This window comes from Tenrec ecaudatus, chromosome 12, assembly GCF_050624435.1.
Source record: "Tenrec ecaudatus isolate mTenEca1 chromosome 12, mTenEca1.hap1, whole genome shotgun sequence".
Lineage (NCBI taxonomy): Eukaryota > Metazoa > Chordata > Mammalia > Afrosoricida > Tenrecidae > Tenrec > Tenrec ecaudatus.
The window spans coordinates 123,330,007-123,349,353 of NC_134541.1; the positions used below are offsets into that span (position 1 = coordinate 123,330,007).

The window sequence follows — 19,347 nt, forward strand, 5'->3', positions numbered from 1 at the left end:
TAAAACAGATCCTCTTATAGCAGTCCCTGGTGGCAAAATGGATTACAGGCTGGGCTGATAATCACAGGGTCAGTAGTTCAAACTCACCAGCTCCTCCTCATGAGAAAGATGAGGCTTTCTGCTCCTATAAAGTTAGTCTCAGAAACCACAGGGGTACCTACTCTGTCCTATGGGGTCATGATGAATCAGAACAGAATTGACTCAACGGCAGTGAGGGTTTTGTAACTTATTATGTACTCAGGAAAATGCTCACAACTTGTCCTTGATGGCGAGGGCCGGCTCTTCTGCAAGTAGAGTTCAGCTCAACAGAATTTAGAAGAAGACCCTGCAAAGTTCACGCTCACCTTTGATCTAGTGATTCCTACTGGTCATAATCCATGCAGAGGAAACATGGGCAGAGACAGGCGTTCAACGCTGACCCTCACAGCATTCTATGATAAAATCGCGGGGACACAGTTCATAAGGAATGGCCGTCAACTCCGTGGGATGTTGTGAAATGTCTCACCATGTCAGCACATTAGACGTTAGACACCGAGCCTTGGTGGCAGCGTGGGTTCACGTTGGGCTGCTGACTCTAAGGCCAGCCCTTGGAAACCACCAGCCGCGAGAGGGAGAAAGGTTCAGCGTTCTACTCCCGTAGAGTGACAGCCTCGGGAGCTCACAGGGGCGGGCGGCTCTACCTTCTCCTACAGGGTTGCCATGAGTCGGCAGCGACTGGATGGCTGTGGGTGTTGGGTGACATCACTGGGAAGACTAGATCAAGCCTCTCCTGAAGCTAGTGCCACGTCTAGCTGAATCCTGTCCATTTGAGTTGCTTTCTGTTACTTAAAATTGAAGGGTCCTGATGGCTGTGGGGGTAGGTGGAGAGGAAGGCGGGCAGGGAATGACGTGTAGCAAGTGAGTGATGGAAGAAGAGCAAGGACACGGGGACTTCTGGGCAGGCAGAGAGGAGGCAGGAAGTGAGGGAGAGGGAGCCACACGTGCAACGTCTCAGATGAGAACTGGGATGTCTGAAGGAGACTGGCTGCATAGGGCAGAGAGGTGAGCAGGGGGGCTGGGTCCTGCGGGTCCTGGGAGAAGGCCAGTGGGAGACCGTAGGGTCTGCAGCAGGGGACAGCGTGCTGGGAGTGCAGCGTGGGGAGCTGGCGCTAGGCCAGCAGCTGAAAGAGCCAGCCAGTCCGGAGCTGTGGCAAGAGTGCAAGGGACTAGGACCTGGGCTGAAGGGCCACCCGGCAGGTGAATGAACAAATTTGTTCACTGGCTTGAGGCAAGAGGGCAGCTAGAAACATCTAGGCCACCGCTCTGACTTCTGGCATAAGCAGGTGGCTGGCAGAACAGCCACTCCAGAAGGAGGGAAGAGCAGAGTCCAGCCGAGCCTGGCGGCCTCAAGCCCATTCAGGCCAGGTTAGCCCTGGGCAAGAGGAGGGTCCAGGACACACACATCCCAGTCTCGATGGGGTCACTGACCACAACTGGGGACGGAGGCGGCGGCGTCTGGCCGAGGACCATGAGCTGCCCTGGGCAGCGGTGGCTCAGGTCCTGTCGGGCAGAGGGGGCTCTGCTGATATCATCTGCTTGGCACCAGCTATCATCTGACCTCTGGGAAAGAGGAAGGGCCGGGACCCAGAGAGCACAGAGCACGGGTGGAGGCCACAAGTACTTCGCACAGCTTTATTCCAAACCTGCTGATACGTGAACGGGGCGAGTAAGAGGATGGGTGCCAGCCCAGGAAGCCGCCACTTCCCCCTCTTCCAGGCAGGGCAGCGGCCATCTTCCCGAGGGCAGGGCACCCACTACTGCTGCCTGGAGCGCAGGGACTTTTTGCTCGATTTGGAGAAACCAGCCTCCTCCTCCCGCTCCTTCTCCTTCTCCTGGTTGAAAACTTCTGTAACAGAAAGTTCGGGGAGGGGCTGAACAGCTCCACCCCGTGCCCAGGCCTGCCACTGCTGGTGCCCCCACAGCCCCACACACCCACACCTGATGCACTGCAAGGAAGGCACTGTCAGCTGACCCAGGTGGCCTTCCCTGCGGAGAAAGGCCCTGTGTTCCTTAGGCAAAGGGGACAGTACCAGCACTTGCCATGGCCCAAGGTCGCGGAAGGACGGTAACAGTGCATCCCAGGAAGCTGACTGAAACGACTGCCGCTCTGTCTCTCCGTCTGGGAGAACACGGACACTCTGTCCCTTGCTCCCTGGCAAAGGCTGCAGAAAGCAGCCACCTGCAGGTTTATCAGTTTCTTCCTGCTCCAGCCTCACCACCCCTCCTGTCTATAAATAACTTGGTTGAAATGCTAACGTTCCTTTGTGTGCCTTAGCATTGTAAATTGCCTTTGTGCAATCCTGGCAACGGACAGAAAAGACTGTATAAGCCTTCCCCTAACAGAGCTCTGGAGCATCTATGTGTGGAGACCCCCAAGCCCCAACTTTCTGTTATCTCTTTTGTATGTAAGGTTTCCCTTGCATAATTGAACCCTCTTAAACCTTTTCAATCGGTGAGAAAAGAGCCGGTCTCTAAGCTATCTCACACTCCCCCCCGCTCCCCCTCCTCAACTGGATGCAAGCAGGGAAAACAGCTCCCCAAGTACCTGGGTATTTCTGCTCGGTGCTAGAGAGTCCACTGGGAACGGGTGAGCCAGGGGGCTGAAAGCTGCTTTGACTTATGAGGCTGCTACCCTGCTGGGGTGGAAACACCTGTCTGCTAAGAACCCCTTCTAGAGCTGCCTGTCTCCAGTGCCTGCTCATAGCCAGGCGCCTCTTCCGTGAGCTCGTTGGGACCACGCACCTGGTATCTCGTGCGGCCAGTAGTCATTACAGTGGGGGCAGTGGGGCTCACGAATGGACTGGAAGTACTTGGCCATGCAAGGTAAGTGCATGCGGATGCCGCAGGTCTCGCAGCTCTGACCCTGAAATGAGAAAGGCTGTTGGGCGTCCATCCCTGGCCACGCTGTTTCACAGGCCGCCGGGGACGTTGCCAGCAGCAGCTCCAGCGGGTAATGGACTTTGATCTTGCGGGCCCCACATGCATAATGACCACCATCCCAGAGTGCTGGTGTCTTCCCAAAAGATTTCTGAACAGCTAACAAGGAGCAGCCCTCTCAGAGCGCAGGGCCATGAGGCCGGGGCACTCTCGCATTAGCAGCAGCGCGGCCACGCCAGGTGCGAGCCCTGCACACGGATCCTGCAGGCGCAAGGCAAAAGGTATTGACGGGCTTTACACGCGCATGTACGAGCTGCCACACTGCCAGAGCTCAGCGCGAGGAGGCAGCCACCGGGGGCCCAGGACTGATGTGCAAAGAGGCTTATCAAGGCTAAGGTCTGCTGACAACTGCAAACAAATGGGGTACCAGCATGCAGCCCTGGTCCAGTGGTGGTGTGTGAGTCCTCACAAAGGGCAGTGTGCAGGCTAGCCCTGCCCACGGCTAACCAGCTTCACCCTGACCCTGGTGAGCATGAGGAAGACTGGTGAAAACAAAACGAAGAGCTCCTGGGCTGGACCAGAGAAAGCAGGGATGGAAAAGGGCGCAGCAGGCACCGCAGGTGTCCATGGGCCCCTTCTCCGGCTGCCCTCCACTGGCTCCCGCCCAGGCCCCTCGGCAGCACCCAGGTTCTGAGTGACCGCTGGACAGCGCCCGAGATGAGGTACCTGGATGAGGAGGCTGTGGCAGATGTTGCACATCTTCACGGAGTCCGGGTAGGTCTCCCGGATATACTGCTCCATCTCCAGGATGGCCCGGCTGTGCAAGGTGAACTCCCCTTCTTTCTACAGAGACAGCGACGGGAGGTGCCACCTCAGGCCACAGACACACCAGGCCCGTCCTGGCTCAGGGCGCTGTGAGGCCAGAACATGTGCAGCCCCTCAGACCCAGGCCCAGGGACACCAAAGTCGACGATCGCCACTTAGCAGAGGCTTGGTCAAAGATGGAAAGGAAATGGAGGTGAAGGTGGCCTCCCCACTTTCTTATACCTACATGTGCCCTCACAGACCTGAGCCATGCCATATGCACAGCAGACACCACCAAAAAGTGAAATTCATAAACCAGTAGGCCTTGTGCACATAGAGGCAAAACTGTCAACAAAATGTTAACTCACAGAATTCAGTAACATTAAAAAAAACCACCATATACCATAATCAAGTAGGATTCACACCAGATTATGTGAAATTAGAAAATAATTGTATTCTACCACATAAGACAAAGGAAAAGAACAATAAGATCATATCAATTGATACAGAGAAGACATTCAAAAACATTAATACCCGAAAGAATACCAAAACAGAGGACAAATTTCTGGGCCTAATTTAGGGCATATATGCAAAACCAAGATGCAACATTACAGTAAATGGAGAAAGGTTAAGAGCCTTCCCTTAGTGCGAATAAAACAAGGATGCTCATTCTTCCTCGTTATGGTACCAAAGTGTCAGCTAGGACAATAAGACAAGAATGTGGACCTAGAAATAACTACATTAGAAAAGAAGTAAACCTATATTTGCAGATTTCATGATCCTACACTTAGAAGAACCTAAAGATCCCACAAGAAAACTATCAGGAAGCATAGGAAGAATTTAACAGTGTTACAGGGTTGCAAAGTTACAAAATCCACTGTCAACTTGAGCAAAGGGGTGGAGTCTAGCCTGTCAATCAGGTCATAGCTAATGAGGCCTCTGTGTGAGTATGGCTTTCTCTTGAGGATTCTGGAAACCCCTGTCTTCCTCCCTGGAGGCGGGACACACACTCTCTCACTGTGAGACATTCCTGTTGACAAGCCACATGGAGCTACGGTGATGGATCAGAGCCCTGGAGCTGGAGAAGCCACATGGAAACCCATGCCTGCACTGAGATGCTTCCACCGCCAAGGGATCCACAAGACTACACCCACTGGCCTGGGATCTTCCTGCATTCAGCATCACTGCATGTGTTGTAGGCGTCTGAAGAGGAATTTATAGACTGGTATTTGACATATAAATTAATATCAGCTAAATGGACTTGATCTGGACTGGGTTGGGACATTTTCTCAATAAACAATTGCTCTTTTATATAAAACTCTTTCTGATACACATGAGTGTCTATGAATTTGTTTCTCTAGTCAACCCAGACTAACACAAGGGTACAATATCAATGCACAAAAATCAGTTGAGTATTATGATCAAGAAAATAATGGATTTACAATAGCCCCCCAAATACCTAGGAATTAACCTAACCAGGGGCATAAAAGACATACAATGAAAACTTTAAAAAAAACCAAAACATTACTACAAGGAACTAAAAAAAACCCTATAAAAATGTAGACATCCTGTGCTCATGTATTGAAACTCTTAATATAGTAAAAATGTCCATTCTAAGTAATCTACAAATATAATGCAGTCTTGAAGTCCAACGTTGTTCACTGAAATGGAAAACCAATGAGCAACTTCAGATGGAAGGAAAAGAAACCTGGAATAGCCAAAGCAATATTACAGAAGCACAAAGCAGGAGGCCTCGTGACCCTTGATCTCAAAACATAGTACACAACCACTACAATCAGAGCAGCCTGGAATTGGCTCAGTGATAAGGACCAGAAGAAGGGAACCGAGAGCCCAAGCATTAGGGATATTGCAAAGAATGGGAACCCGAGAACAATTAATGTGTCCATGCAGAACCTGTAACACAGACCAAGAGGCAGTCACTGGAACAGAACCTGGGTATACCACGAGCTTTAAAACCAGAAGTGTGTGTCATGTATGCCTCTCCCTAGATACTTATTCAATCTGTATATTACTCAGAGTTAGAGAAGCTGGACTATATGAGGAACATATTATTAGAATTGGAAGGAAGACTTGTTAACAACCAGTGATATACACACCTTGTTTGCTGCAAGTAGAGAAAGAATGAGAAAGTGACCTCAGAGCCACCCAGTCAATTGAGAGTCATTGCTGCGAGTCAGTGCTGGCTCACAGTTACCCCCAGGGCAGAGCAGAGCTTCCCCCGCTAGATTCTCAATGCAGTAAGTCTTTACAGAACCAACGGCCGCGTTTTTCTTGCACAGAATAGTTGGTGGGCTCAAACCACAGACCTTTCAGCTAACAGCTCAGTACTTAGCTACTGTGCCACCAAAGCTCCTCCAGAGCTTTCTGTGTGCATGTAAATACGAATATGTGGGTACAGCCCCTACACTCACTGAAGACATCACCAAGTATCTTCCAAGACTGGTTTTCTGGGTTGGACGGCCTGGGACCCTAGTCTAATAGCACAACTCAGTCAGCTGGCATGACATGGCTTACAAAGTCATGATCTGCATCCCAGTTGGTGAAGAGACTGAAAACCAAGCCCGCGGCCACCCACTCTTTGCTGACGCGTAGCAACCCTACAGGACCTCTGAGAGTGTAGCCGTCTATGGGAGTAGAAAGCCCCATCTTTTAAAAGCTTGCGATCTGCTGTCAGAACCAGCTATGGAGTTTTACTCTTTAGGAGCTAAACAGCAACAAGGTAGCCAAAAGCTCAGAGAAGAAACCAGTCCTCCAGCCAATAGCTGCCCTGACCATGGTCAGTGGATAGGCCGGTCCTGGACAGGCTAGGAGAAAAATAGGGCGAACTCAAGTTCTCATTGGAAAAGCAGCAGCAGCAGCAGCCACACAGACTGGAGAAAGACAGAACCGAGGACCCCCTGAGACCGTTTTTAAAACTAGTATCCAAGCCCACAAAACAGCAGAGTACTACGCAAAATAGAGGACATTGCTCGTAAGATCACCAGTATGAGACCAAGGGTCAAAGCGGACTCAGTGGCAACGATGAGCCGACAAGGGGGCGGGAACGAAGTGCCTGATAGGAAGGGAGAGCACAATGAAAGAGAAAGCCGGAAGACCGCAGCGAATGCAAACATGCCACTGAACAACTTCCGTGGAAATGGTCAAAGGGAAACTCAATTGCATACACTTCCACCAAAAACTCGGTTAAATGTTACTTTTAAAGGATTAAATAAAAAGTCATAAAATGACAAATATGTTTACCTGATACTACTGTTTAGTAAAAATAAGTACATTGTGCCATGTAAAACAGTGGCTGTGATAGTTTGTGTTCCGTGTCCATTTGGCGGGGCCAGGATTCTCAGTCATGGGGTTAAGGCAGTTACCAGCTAGTCCTCCTCCATGACGTTGTACTCACAGCCAATCACTTGGAAGAAGACTGGGGTGGGATACAACACCCAGTCCAGCTGGCAGCCTGATGCAATAAACTGAAAGGATGTTCCTTTTTTTTTTGGAGGGGGCGGGGGGTGGCCTCCTTCCAACATAAGCACATGCTGTGGGAAAGCTTGCTTGCTTTTTTGCTGGGCTGGATCCTGCATCTGACTTATCAACCTCCAATTCTTTAGACTTGAGCCAACAACCTGCCGTGATTGCCTCCCCATGCTGAGGGTTTGACAGCGGCATACCATCTGACTTGATGTTGGATTCATTTGTCTTTGTAGCCACCAGCAGGCAGTCTTCCTGCTGGCCTTGGGTTCACCACCCTCCGCAGCTAGGCGAGTCAGGAGAAGCTTCCAGCCTCCTGATCCACAGACTGGGAACCTGCCTGGATGTGGACTTGCTGCCTTCTACCATTATTATGTATTTTCTTGATATAAATTTCCACAAATCCACACATGAGCACCACTGGTATTGCCTCTTTAGTGAGCCAAGCCTAAGACAGTGGTTAAATTGGTATCCTGTGTGTGCAGATCTCTTTGCTATCCGGCTTAACAGAGGCGGTTGAATTCACATACTTGCTTCCGTATTCCAATATCTTGTGATATATTTTTGAAGTATATAAAGAAAAGACAGCGTCAAGCAAATATGTAGTTGCAAAAGCAAAGAGAGTTTTAGTAGCTTTTTCAGTTAACTGTGGGTATTTTTCTTTGACACAGTGCCAAAGCCTGACAAGTGGAGGTTCCTTAAAGGATAAATGAAATGTAGAAGAAACATGAATAATGAACTTTTTTACGGTTACTTTAAAATCCAGTGGTATGCTCTGTGCTTTCATTAATCTTTTATCCATGCAATACTTTGTAATTTGATACACTGGCTATTTGGAAAACAGGTTCACTGAGCTATACACATTATAGACAACATTAAAAAGTCACATTCTTTAAAAAAATGGATACTATTTCCTCCCACTACAATGGCAAAGACTAAAACAAAACAGAAAAACGATACAGAGCAATAACTGTTGGAGAGGGTCTGAGAAAAGTAGGCCACCGATCCTCAGCGAGTGGAAATGCCAAACAGTCGAGCTGTTGTCCAAACAGTCGGCGAACTGCAACAGAACTGCTTGATGACTAAGCGCAATCCCGGTCCTGGGTAGTGACCTCAAACACTTCCCAACAGATTCGTGTACGAATGCGCACCGCATAGCTATTCAGAACCCAAAGGCAGAGTGACCTAAATGCCCATTAGCAAATGCAGTAGGTACACAATTTCACAGTGTGGCAGATATATAATCATTTGTCAGTTTGAGGATTAAGAGTGTAGGGGTGGAGTCTAGCCTGTCAATCAGGTCAGGCTGACTGATCCCTCTTTGTGGGAGTGGCCTTCTCATGAGGATTCTGGGAGCTTCTCTCTCTCTCTCTGATTCTGCCATCAGAAGAGGTGGGCCATACTCTCACTGCTTCACATTCCTGTGGACAAGACACATGGAGCCACACTGGTGGCAGCCAGAGCCCTGGAGATGCTTCCACAACCATTGGAGCCACAGAACTTCTCACCCACCGGCCTGTGATCTTCCTGCATTCAGCATCATTACATGTGCTACGTGAGTCTGAAGAGGAATTCATGGGCGAACATCAGATTTATGGACTAATATCAAACTTATGGAATTGATCTGGACTGGACTAGGATGTTTTTGAGATATACAATTACTCTTTGATGTACAGCTCTCTTACACAAATATGGACGTCCCTAGATTTATTTCGCTAGTCAACACGGCCCAATACAGCAGAAGACTGGGAGAACAGCATGTGGTGCGAGAAATGAAGTGTTGGTGCTGTTCTCTGCCATCGAGTCGGCTGTGTGTTCAACAGTGACACACTCCCAGTCCTGCACTGTCCTCACAGCCGTGCCCATTCTGACGCCCATGGTGGCAGCCACTGGTCAGTCCATCTCCCCGAGAGCCTTCCTCTTGTTCACGGCGGCTCTGTTTGACCAAGCGTGCTGGCTTCTCCAGGGACTGGCTTCTCCTGACAATATGTCCAAAGTGTGTGAGACCACGTGTTGCCAGCCTTCCCTCTAAGGAGCACTCTGGCCGTATTGCTTGCCAAAGCAAAGGGAGTGGCTAGCACAAGAACTGGTTCCCATGCCTGCAGCCACTGCTATCCCTCACCTGGCAATGTCCACCTGCGAGCCTCACGCCAGGGAACTGGCCGGTCCAAAGAAGCAAACAAAGGGGAGGAACGAGGATGCTACAGTGGTCGGCACTGGATGCGGGACACCACACAGGTGGTTTTCAACATGCTTCCATTTTCCCATCTTTTCTATAACCAGCAACTAATTCTTACCCCACCCCCCACCATCCCCAGAGACACACGGTGCCACAGTCGCCCACAGCTGATCCTGGATTCAACCTCCGCCCCAGCAAGCCGCAGCTCGTTCAGCCTGGGCATGAAGTATGTGCCAGCAGATCCTGGCCCAGGCTGCAAGGTCAGTGAGCATGGGGCCCCCTCCGCGTCCCCACCACGGCCTCTCCTGCCTTTCTCCTCCTCCCAGGAACCTCAAGTCAGATCAGAGTAAGTCGGGTCAGACCGCCCCCCCTAGAAACCAATAACTCAGACCACTATACCTACGAGCACCTAGAAGCCAAGGCCCCCCGAAAGGCGGTGGAGAATCACAACACCACGAACAGCAGCCTCGAGCCCCCGCATCCCCGGGCACCGTCCCCAGCACGAGTGGGAGTCAAGCTGGGCGGAACAGACCAAGTACCTCAATCAGCCATTTGTTTTGCACAAACTTCTGCAGCACTTGCTCAGCTTCCTTCTTCTTCATCTTCTTGCCTTTAAGTTGATCAACCAGATTCAAAATGTTTGTAGAAGACGCAAAGCCAGATTCGGAGTCAATGATCAGCTCCAACTGGAGAAAAGAGCAGGACCATGATCACCTGTCCCATCTACAGAAGCAACGTGAAGAGAGACGACAGCGGCTGACAAGGGTCCAGCCCGACTGGGGACATTCATCTCACAGGCAGAGGGGTGTAGTGGGGCCCCTCCCCCACCCCCGCCCCGTCAGCATAGCGAGGCCGTCAATGCAGGGACCCAGTGCTTCTGACCCCATGGCCACTCCCATAATGCCATCCCTAAGGGCGGATCGTAACGCCCAACATTCAAGAAGGGTCCCCTCATTTCTCTAGCTCCCAGCCCCACCTCCTTGAAAGCGGGGGCACTGGAGAATAAATGAATCGACATGAGGGAGGGGGGAAAGGGGAGGGAGGGGAAAAAAAAAAGAGGACCTGATGCAAGGGGCTTAAGTGGAGAGCAAATGCCTTGAGAATGATTGGGGCAGGGAATATATGGATGTGCTTTATACAATTGATGTATGTATATGTATGGATGGTGATAAGAGTTGTATGAGTCCCTAATAAAATGTAAAAAAAGAAAAGAGGAGAAAAAAATGATTAGGGCAAAGACTGTACAGATGTGCTTTATACAACTGATGTATGTATATGTATGAACTGTGATAAGAATTGTATGAGCCCCAATAAATTGTTAAAAAAAAAAAGAAAAGAAAAGAAAAAAGAAATAAATAAATGAATCGACAAATGAGGCAGCACCTCTCTGTATGTCCCCAGGGGACACTGAGGCTGGCAGGAGCAGCAGGTGCAGCCAGGACAGGCAAGTGAGGAGAGCTGGAGAGGGGGGAGTCAGCCCCACATTCTCCAGCCTAGGGACAAGGGAGCAGGGAGGCAGCTCCGAGCCACTGAGGCACCGCCTAAAGCTCTTGCCCAAAGCAGGACAGGAAGCCACAGGAGGATGGGTTTTCTGCACACACACGGGCGGCCATCCTCGCCTTTGAGACCTGCTTCTCACGGAGAGCCTCCAGGGAAGCTTAAGACATCGGGCCCCAAGGCCTCATCCTCAGGAGATCCTGAGGCTACAGATGGAGAATGAGGAGTGAGGGCCAGACATCGGGACTATTTCAGACTCCTCAGATTAACACAGCTGAGAGTCATGGTCTTAGCCAAGTGCCCAGCCAGGTCCCAGCCAAGAGACTCAGGATAAGTTCAAGAGCCTGGAAGGTCAGTGTGCCTCACTGTGAGCCTCTAGATGATGTAGAGTCCCTTAATGCGGAGGGGCTGGGATACTGCATTTCTCAGCGGGAAGCGCCCAGGTGATGCTGACTGCTCCAGGGCACGCCCGAGCCGCCACGCGATGCAGCATCTATCAACCATCACAAGGCCCGTGGTCGCTCACCCGACCAGGGGTAAGGCCGGTAACAGCCCTTCTTCCCTGCAGTCACAGTGGCCTCCTTGGAAATCGCCTGTAGCAGAGGCTGTGAATTCTGGGAAGAAAGGTTTTTGACCCCCTCCTGAAACTGTCATGTCCATTTTAGGTGATGAAGATATAGCAGTTTTCCATAAGAAGCCAGGCTGGTGGGCAAGGGGAGCGGTGGTACTTACAGCCTTTCTAAAAAGGTCCAGTTCATTCTCTGCAAAATCCGATGCCATCTTGGAAACTGGAGTGGTTGCAAGATTCACCTGGAAGAGTCAGTCAGCATGAAAATGACTGCGAGGTAATCCATCTGAGGGGGTCCCCCCTTCACCCCCTTCCCCAACAGGCACTGTGTGCTTGTGGTCAGGCACGAAGAGGCGTCTCAAACGCATTGCCGTCCCGGCAGAGCCGACTCAGAGTGGCCCGACAGAACACGGCAGAACTGTCAGTTTAACAGCACGACCTTGACCTTCAGCTCAGTCAGCATGGCCGACTTGCTGAGAGTTTAAAGCTCCGAAGGTGGTGTTGTACTTCCCAAGTGCACGCACATTCGGGACTTGTCTGCATGCTGATGACGGCACTCCGAAGACAGGAGGTGCCCGACCACGGTAGTAAATAAATCCCTTTACTATTTCTCAGCATTTCCATAGTGACCACACAGCCCCTTCTCCGTAGAGGAGAAGTTTCACAAACCCTGGGCTAAAAGGACCTAGTTGGGCATGGATGATGAGTGGGTAGGGCAACAACTTCCCAGGGGCCCACCCACCCAATCTCCTAGGTCCTGGGACAAGCCGAGGGCAGTTCCCTAGCCAAGGGTGCCAAAAGGGGCCCCAGTCCCTCACATACTTTTCGTCTCCGTTTCTACACGTCAGTCTAAGTGAAAACTTGTTCTCTCCTTAATACGACTTCTTTCAGAGCCTATCAAAAACGCAGCCAATCACACACAGGGTCTTGGGTGGGCAGGGCTGCCGTGTGCTGCAGTTCATGAGGACTGGCTTCAAGACGTGACAGCTAGGTGACCCTGAACATGCCACGTATTTTCCCGAGTCTTGATTTCTTCATGTGCTTAAGAAACCATGAGCCGCATTCAGAGCACCCTTGGGGCTTCTTGTCAGGCAGAGGGGTGGGCAGGGTCCGAGAGAGAAAGTGTCTGTGTGTGTGTGGCGGGGGGGAGAAAGGGTCTGCTTTCAGTTTCTTTCCTTCCCACCTTCTGACTGCCATAGAGCCAAGGTCGACACAGCAACCTGACAGGGCAGGGGAGAGCTGCCCCTGTGTGTGTCTGCTGAGACCATAACTCTTTGCCGGAGTAGAGAGCCTTGTCTCTCTCTCGCCTCCTCACCTCAGGCCCTTCTAGAAGGCCAGCGACACTGAACTAACTGCCCATGCATGAGCTAGCTCCTTCCACGCGCACTCAGTTGTGCTGCCTCACAAATGCCACCAGGTGGCTCTCTGTGTTGCACCTCACAGCCTGGCTGGATTCTGACTCACCTGGACCCTGGCGGCTACAGTCCACCTGATGCCCCACAGCATTTCCAAGGCTGTAAATCTGCTATGGAAGCAGGACCGTGGGCTGCAGAGCAGCTGGGGAGTCTGCTGGCTGACCTGCTTCCCAGTGCAGGGCTGCTTCCCCACTGCAGCTCCCAGTGGAGAGCTGCTTCCCCACTGCAGCAGCGGGGCTCCTGGGCGGGCACTTACCAGAGCATAGATGGGTCTCCCATTGTCTTCCGTGATTCCTTTCTTCACCTCGATATACAGGGACTCCAAGACACTGTTGATGTTGTGGATGAAGTCCTCCAGCTTCTCGACGGCTGCGTTGCCTGCAAATGAGAAGCACAAACGGCTGAGGCGCTTCATCGAAACGAGGTCGCTTCTTTCAATCATTCCACTGGACCTGGACACGGGACTGCAAGCTAGATACGGGGGAAGACCCTGGCTCTCTAGGGAGACTACTGATACTGTGTGGCCCCTTGCTTCCCGAGGCATTTGAAGACAGGCAGAAGACGAGGACCCCAAAAGGAAACCTGAAAGCCTGTGGCTGGTCGTCTGCTCACAGGCCCACTGATTGCTGCTCCCAGTTAGCACCGTCCCCAACCTCGCGGCATGCTCAGAGCCTGCAGTGCACCCCACGGCCCTCAACGGCCCACCCCACCTCCGCCTCATGCCCTGCAGACTCTCACACAGGTACTATGCATCTCTTTATTCCTTCCTCCCGTCATCCTCCACAGCCTGCGGAGGGCAAGGAAGCTGGTTACCACTGACGATAGCCATCAGCCTGAGGAAAGGCCACCCTACTCCATGCTGCGGGCACTCTGGTGCCTGGAGTCTTTAGCAATGGCAGGAACTGGCCGGGTAGAGGACCACAGATGTGGCTGGAGAGGAAAGCAGAAGCCAGAATGGCCCAGAGTCCTGCAGGCCAGGAGGGTGTGACCTTTCCCCTTGGGGTGTCAGGAGCCTGTCCAGAGCTGACCCGCTTTGTACCTGAGAAAGCACCCTTTTGACCTGCGCCGTTTCTCAACCAAAAATATGTATTCACGGTTTTCACTGCTGTCATTTATGAAATGAGATAACTGGCTAGTTAATTTCCAAAGGTTTAGGACAATCCCTCTGGGAAAGAAAGGGCAAGAGAACTACAGACAGGAGGATATGTTTCTGTTAAACCCTGGAAGTCAACCCTGCAGTTTTCCTCTAAGTATAAACATATGCTGCTGTCAGTCTGACTCCTAGTGACCCTGTGTGCCAGAGAAGGGAACTCTGCCCGGTCCAGCGACAGCCTCACAAGTGTCCTTCATGGGCCACCAGTTCTGCCACGGTGTCAATCCCTCTGGGCGAAGGCCTTCCTCTTTCTCTCTGCCCGCTCCCTTCCCGAGCACGCCGCCCTCTCCCGACAGCATGACCAAAGCTGAGGCCTGGATGGAAGGTGGCTGGGGACCTGATGACCCGGCTCGTCCCTAGGAAGGGACTAAGGGAGAGGGCCGGCCGAGGCAGATTGCTTGAGTGTCATTGAGGGTGCTTGATTCTGACAGAGAGCAGTGCTCCTCTGTCCACCTGTGCGCACAGTGACAGGGGAGAGAGCGCCAGCGGACCATGCTGGGGGCAGTGGCGGGCTCGGCAGTTAAAGGCGCCAGCTGGGACGTGATTACAGACTATTCAAAAGCACGTGCCTGCCAGGGCCAGGAGAGGCTACCGACAACACGACAGTGACACCCACATGCAATGTACGGCGGGGACCTGAGCCTTTCAAAGTCAGACTGTGTCCGTGAAAAGGCAATCACACAACTTAATTTAAAACAATAATAGTTGTGATAAATCAGTGATACATGGTGGTGTGGAGCTGCTGAGGTAAAACTTGAGCAGAGAATGAGTGGAGGCTACCTCTCTGCCTCCGAGCCTTTGCTCACATGTCCTTTCTGTCTGAGATGCGTGCCCACCCCCCCCACCCCCATTTCTGCCCACCAGTCACCAGAACACCAACTCCCAGGGCACTGTTTACGAGTGCTTCCTCTTATTGGCCCACACCACAGAGGTGCGTGAATGCTGTAGCCAGGAGCTTCCGTGTAAGCTTCGCCTGCGACCTTGAAGAGGCCTCGTCTACCCCGCAATGTGCCCAATTCTGGTAAGCAATCACTCCCAGAACCACCTGTGGGCCGAGCCCCCCCCCCCCCCAGCATCCTCCACAGACCAGGGCCACCTACCCGATACGACACAGTGGCAAGTCCCCCCTGCCCTCTCCAGTGACGATTCACATCCCCCCCCACAGAGAGGCCCTCCTGGGCTACCACTCAGAAAAACATCTTCTGTGGGTGCGTCGAACGCCGGCGAACATGCTGGACTTTCCGAACGCCTTGTCTGCAGGGTGACGAGCCAGCAACCGCTTGGCCCCCGACCTCGCCCCCTCCCACCCCTCACTTGGTGTCCCCACTCATTTTTCAAAAACATGTTTTCACTGTATTTCCACTTAAAATGAAAACAAAACGCCCTTCCTACTGCAGAAACCAACCACCCGTTCTGTTATTCATGTTCTCGGGTCCTACCCTCCTCGACCCACACCGGCTCCCTGCATCAGGGGCACCACCACATCCTTCTTGCAGCTGCCCATGCTGTACTCTCTCTCGCTCCCTGAGAATGGACTTCTCCTCTGCTCAGCAAGTCTTGCCCTGGCCTCTCTCAGACCCTGGGCAAAACTCTCCCCATGTCTCACATCTCTGAAGACCACAAACCCTCTGACCTCCAATCCTCCCACCCCTGGCTCCAGCCACCTGGTGCACTGGTCCTAGGGGAGCCTGCCTGTGGCTCTCTCTGGCATGGGTCCTCCTTGGCCCTGGGTTAGGTGGGTGCACTTGCTCTGACCTCCCTCCGCCACACATTCTGTTCTGGGCACCGAGTACTCTGGCTGACCCCCTACAGGAGCCATCTGGTAATGTCTGGCCACCCAGCATCCACTTTCCTCCCTATTAAATAATCTTAATAGTGATTGCCTCTCTCCATTAGGTGTGGTTTCGGTGGGAGAATCATTCCAGGTGCCCGTATGCAGAAAGCCCAAGCCTAGATCAGCCGCAGGTGGGCCAGGAACCCATGTCCCGCAGTCCGACCCTCTTCTCCACATGAGCAAGGGGCAGAGCAGTGGGTGGAAGTGGCCCGCGCATGGCTTGCCACGACAGAGGGGAAGGAGTTTGGCCATGAAGTGCTGCTGGGTTCCCCACATCCATGCCTTCTGGTTTCCGCCCATTCCCCAGCCTGACCCCAGGCCTTCCATCAGCCCCATGTAAGCTCTTCGCAACACCCTCCCAACACATCGAGGCCACACCCACATCCCTCCTGGGCTGGGCACTAGGAGTTCAGCATTCCAAGGAGGCGCTCAGCTACAAAGTGCCCGGGTCGTGCCTGGTAGAGGACCGCAGAGTGTGCTGGAGAAGGGCTGCCTCGCGGAGGTGACACAGTGGGACCAACCAACAGGAGCTCTGGGGACAGAGTGAGTCCTGGTCACCTAAAGGTCAGCAGAAAGACGGACTTTCTACTCCTGTCAAGAGTTACGTCCTTCCTGGACACTCAATGGGGCGCTGTAAGTGGGCACTGGCTGGATGGCAGTGAGTTTGGTTTGGTTTGACCAGTGGGCAGCCATCCCTCTCCCGGCAAAGGAAGGTGACCCAGGCGGATGGTTCATGCCGTCCGGTCCTGGAAGCAGCAGCAGCAGCACAGTGCTGCAGGAGAAGCTGCGCCCAAGGCCAAAGGAGGAACAGCATTCTCTTCAGCAAGAAGCCTCTTTCACTGGGGCCGCTCCAAACAGACTCCAGACAGGCTGCACCGCCTTAAACACATTGAGCCCCTCTCTCCTCAGGAGGAGGAAATGGTCAGATGAACTTGGAGATGCTTCCCCTTCGCCTAGCTACCTCAATGCATTTTTTTCTCCCTTTCTCTTAAAATTAAAAGTGTACTTTTGCCAGTGAACCTGTGATGCCGATCGGGGTCCTGCTTCTGACCTGGCTGCTAGCACGCAGGGACCCCTGGGCACTCAAGACAGCAGGCAACCCGGAAGCCAGTGCCCTAGCCTCTAACCGACGAACAATTTTGTTCCCAGTGAGGCACCCCTGAGAGGAAATGCTATTTTAGGCAGAGGAAATAATAGCAAAGCACAAGACCCCAAGGGACTAAACCCACCACATGGGGCCCAGCTTGCCCTCTGTGTCAGCCCCCTCATTTGCGCTAAGGAAGGGGCACATGAAGCCCCGGATCTGCCACAGGTGCTGGGGCAGCAGAGCCAGCTCTGAGAGAGCAGACCCCTGTGCTGGGGTCCAGGAAGTTGCAGGCAGAACACTCACCTGCGAGTTGTTTAAACCAGCCAGGTAGCGCTGGAGGGCCAGGAGTAGTCCCAGCAGCAGCAAACTCCCAACTCAGTGAGCGGGGAGGCTGTTGGTCCTGTGAGGCTACCACCAACCCACGGCAACCCCAGGACTCCAAGGTGTTCATGGCTGATTCAAACCTCGGGTGGATTCAAACCTCCAACCTTTCAGTTAGCAGAGGAGCATACTAACCGTTTGTACCACACAGGGACTCTACATAAGGCAAACAGAATCTGACTGCCGGACTGTTTTTAAATTATTGCTCAAAGATCTACTTCGCAGCATTCTTTTAAAAAATGAGATGATATCAGAAGTTTATGCTTTGGTCATATTTCCTAAAACTTTAATTTTTCCTAGTTGGCACATTTCCTGCATCTTGGCTGCATGCATTGTGGTAGTTATATAATCTGTCGTCAACTTGAGACTATTAAGAGTGCAGGGGTGAGGTTTAGCCTGTCAATCAGGTCACAGGTTGATGACCTCATTTGGAGGCAGGAAGGAGGTAAGTGGCTCTCTGGAAGCGGGACACACAGACTCTACGCTTGGTCTCCCTGCGAGACATTCCTGTTGATGAGCCACATGGAGATACAATGAGGGAGCCAGAGCCCTGGAGCTGGAGGAGCCACATGGAGACCCACACCAGCGCTGAGATGCTTCCACCACCACTGGATTCACAAGACTTTCCACCCACGGGCCTGTGATCTACCTGCATTCGGCATTACTGCATGGCTGCGTGAGCCTACAGAGGAATTTATGGACTAGTATTGGACATATGGGATAATATTGGACTTATGGACTTGATCTGGACTGGACTGGGATGTTTCTCAATATATAATTACTCTTTATATCAAGCTCTTTCTTATACACAATTCATAAATGTCTATGGATTTTGCTTCTCTAGTCTCCTCAGACGAACACATGCTTTAAGTACCTAAAGCCAACAGTAACACCTGTAATGGTGACAGGGGCTCACTTGTGTCCCTCTCTCTTGTGTTCCTGTTGGGCCGCCCCTTGCCCAGCTTGTTCCCAACAATGATCCGACACATGACACTGTGCGCCATCACAGAGGAAGTCAGCCACTTTTAGCAGGACATCACTGCTCAGACTGTTAATAATCCATTTCGATGTTAATCTCACCCTCTGAAAATAAATGCCCACCTATCATCGGGCGGAGTGGCTTTCACACTGGTTCTGTGGGGCTCGGGCCCCCAGATCCTCTGGCTCCCACCTAGAAGACGCCATCGACTTCCCAGGGCCCTTGTCTCAGGCCCCGCCCCCAGTGTGTCCCCTCACACTGGCCTTCCTGCACACGGAGCTCCTCTCCATCTGAGGAAGTTCACACCTGTTCCTGCGGCTCGGATAGCTTCTCCCCGGGTCTTTGCAGGTTGCCTCCTCGGTACACAGCATCAACAGAAACGTCACCTGGCAGAAAGGCCTCACCTGAAGCGTGGGCCCACACCACAGCCCCAGGCATGTCTAGTTACACTCAAAATAAAGCAAACAAGACATGCACACACCTCATGCATTCTCCTCGTCCACACAGCACCTACAGCGGCATTGGCTGGTCTACAAGTCACTGTCCTGTGCCCTCCGTATCTTCCTAGAACGGGGTTCTGCAGGGCTGGGACTCCGCTCGCCTCGCCCACAAAGTGCAGCAGACCAGAGACAAAGTCACCGCTGACCAGGAGCTGAGCTAGGTTAGGAGTGGCCATGCCTTCTGGATTTTCTGGGACGATCCAGACAGAGATGCACCCGATGGTCTGCGCAGGGATTCCTGGCATACAATCACACCAGCACTACGGATTCCCTGATCCTCGATACTGCCACCTACATACACTCTCAGGCGCCTGCCCTGCCTGGGGTCAGATGACCGGCAATGGAATGCAGAACAAAGTGGCAGTAAGCAGTAGGCACCGACCTCTCAGAAGGGCTCTCAACAGGCACTTGATGCAAATTATCTCATTTAACCCTTGCAACGTCTCCAGCAGGTAGCTATGGTTTGCTTTGTGAAAAGAACTTGCCCAGGTGCCTGGCAGAAACAGGATTTGAAGCCGTATCCTTGAAGAGTAGCTTCACAGTGCCTGCCA

At 52.3% G+C, this 19,347-nt stretch overlaps 1 protein-coding gene across 2 annotated transcripts in view; it reads right to left on the minus strand.

The window, feature by feature from the left end:
- Nucleotides 1–1,657: 1,657 nt before the first annotated feature.
- NSMCE1 (NSE1 component of SMC5/6 complex) overlaps nt 1,658–19,347 on the minus strand; it is a 39,842-nt gene continuing 22,152 nt past the window's right edge. For both annotated transcript variants that reach the window (XM_075564645.1, XM_075564646.1), the window contains 6 exons: nt 13,119–13,240; nt 11,612–11,689; nt 9,922–10,068; nt 3,643–3,759; nt 2,782–2,902; nt 1,658–1,885 (listed from right to left, as the gene is read on the minus strand). In XM_075564645.1, the coding sequence (XP_075420760.1) occupies nt 1,794–1,885; nt 2,782–2,902; nt 3,643–3,759; nt 9,922–10,068; nt 11,612–11,689; nt 13,119–13,240 (677 nt within the window). In that variant the 3' untranslated portion in view covers nt 1,658–1,793. The remainder of the gene's footprint in view (nt 1,886–2,781; nt 2,903–3,642; nt 3,760–9,921; nt 10,069–11,611; nt 11,690–13,118; nt 13,241–19,347) is intronic.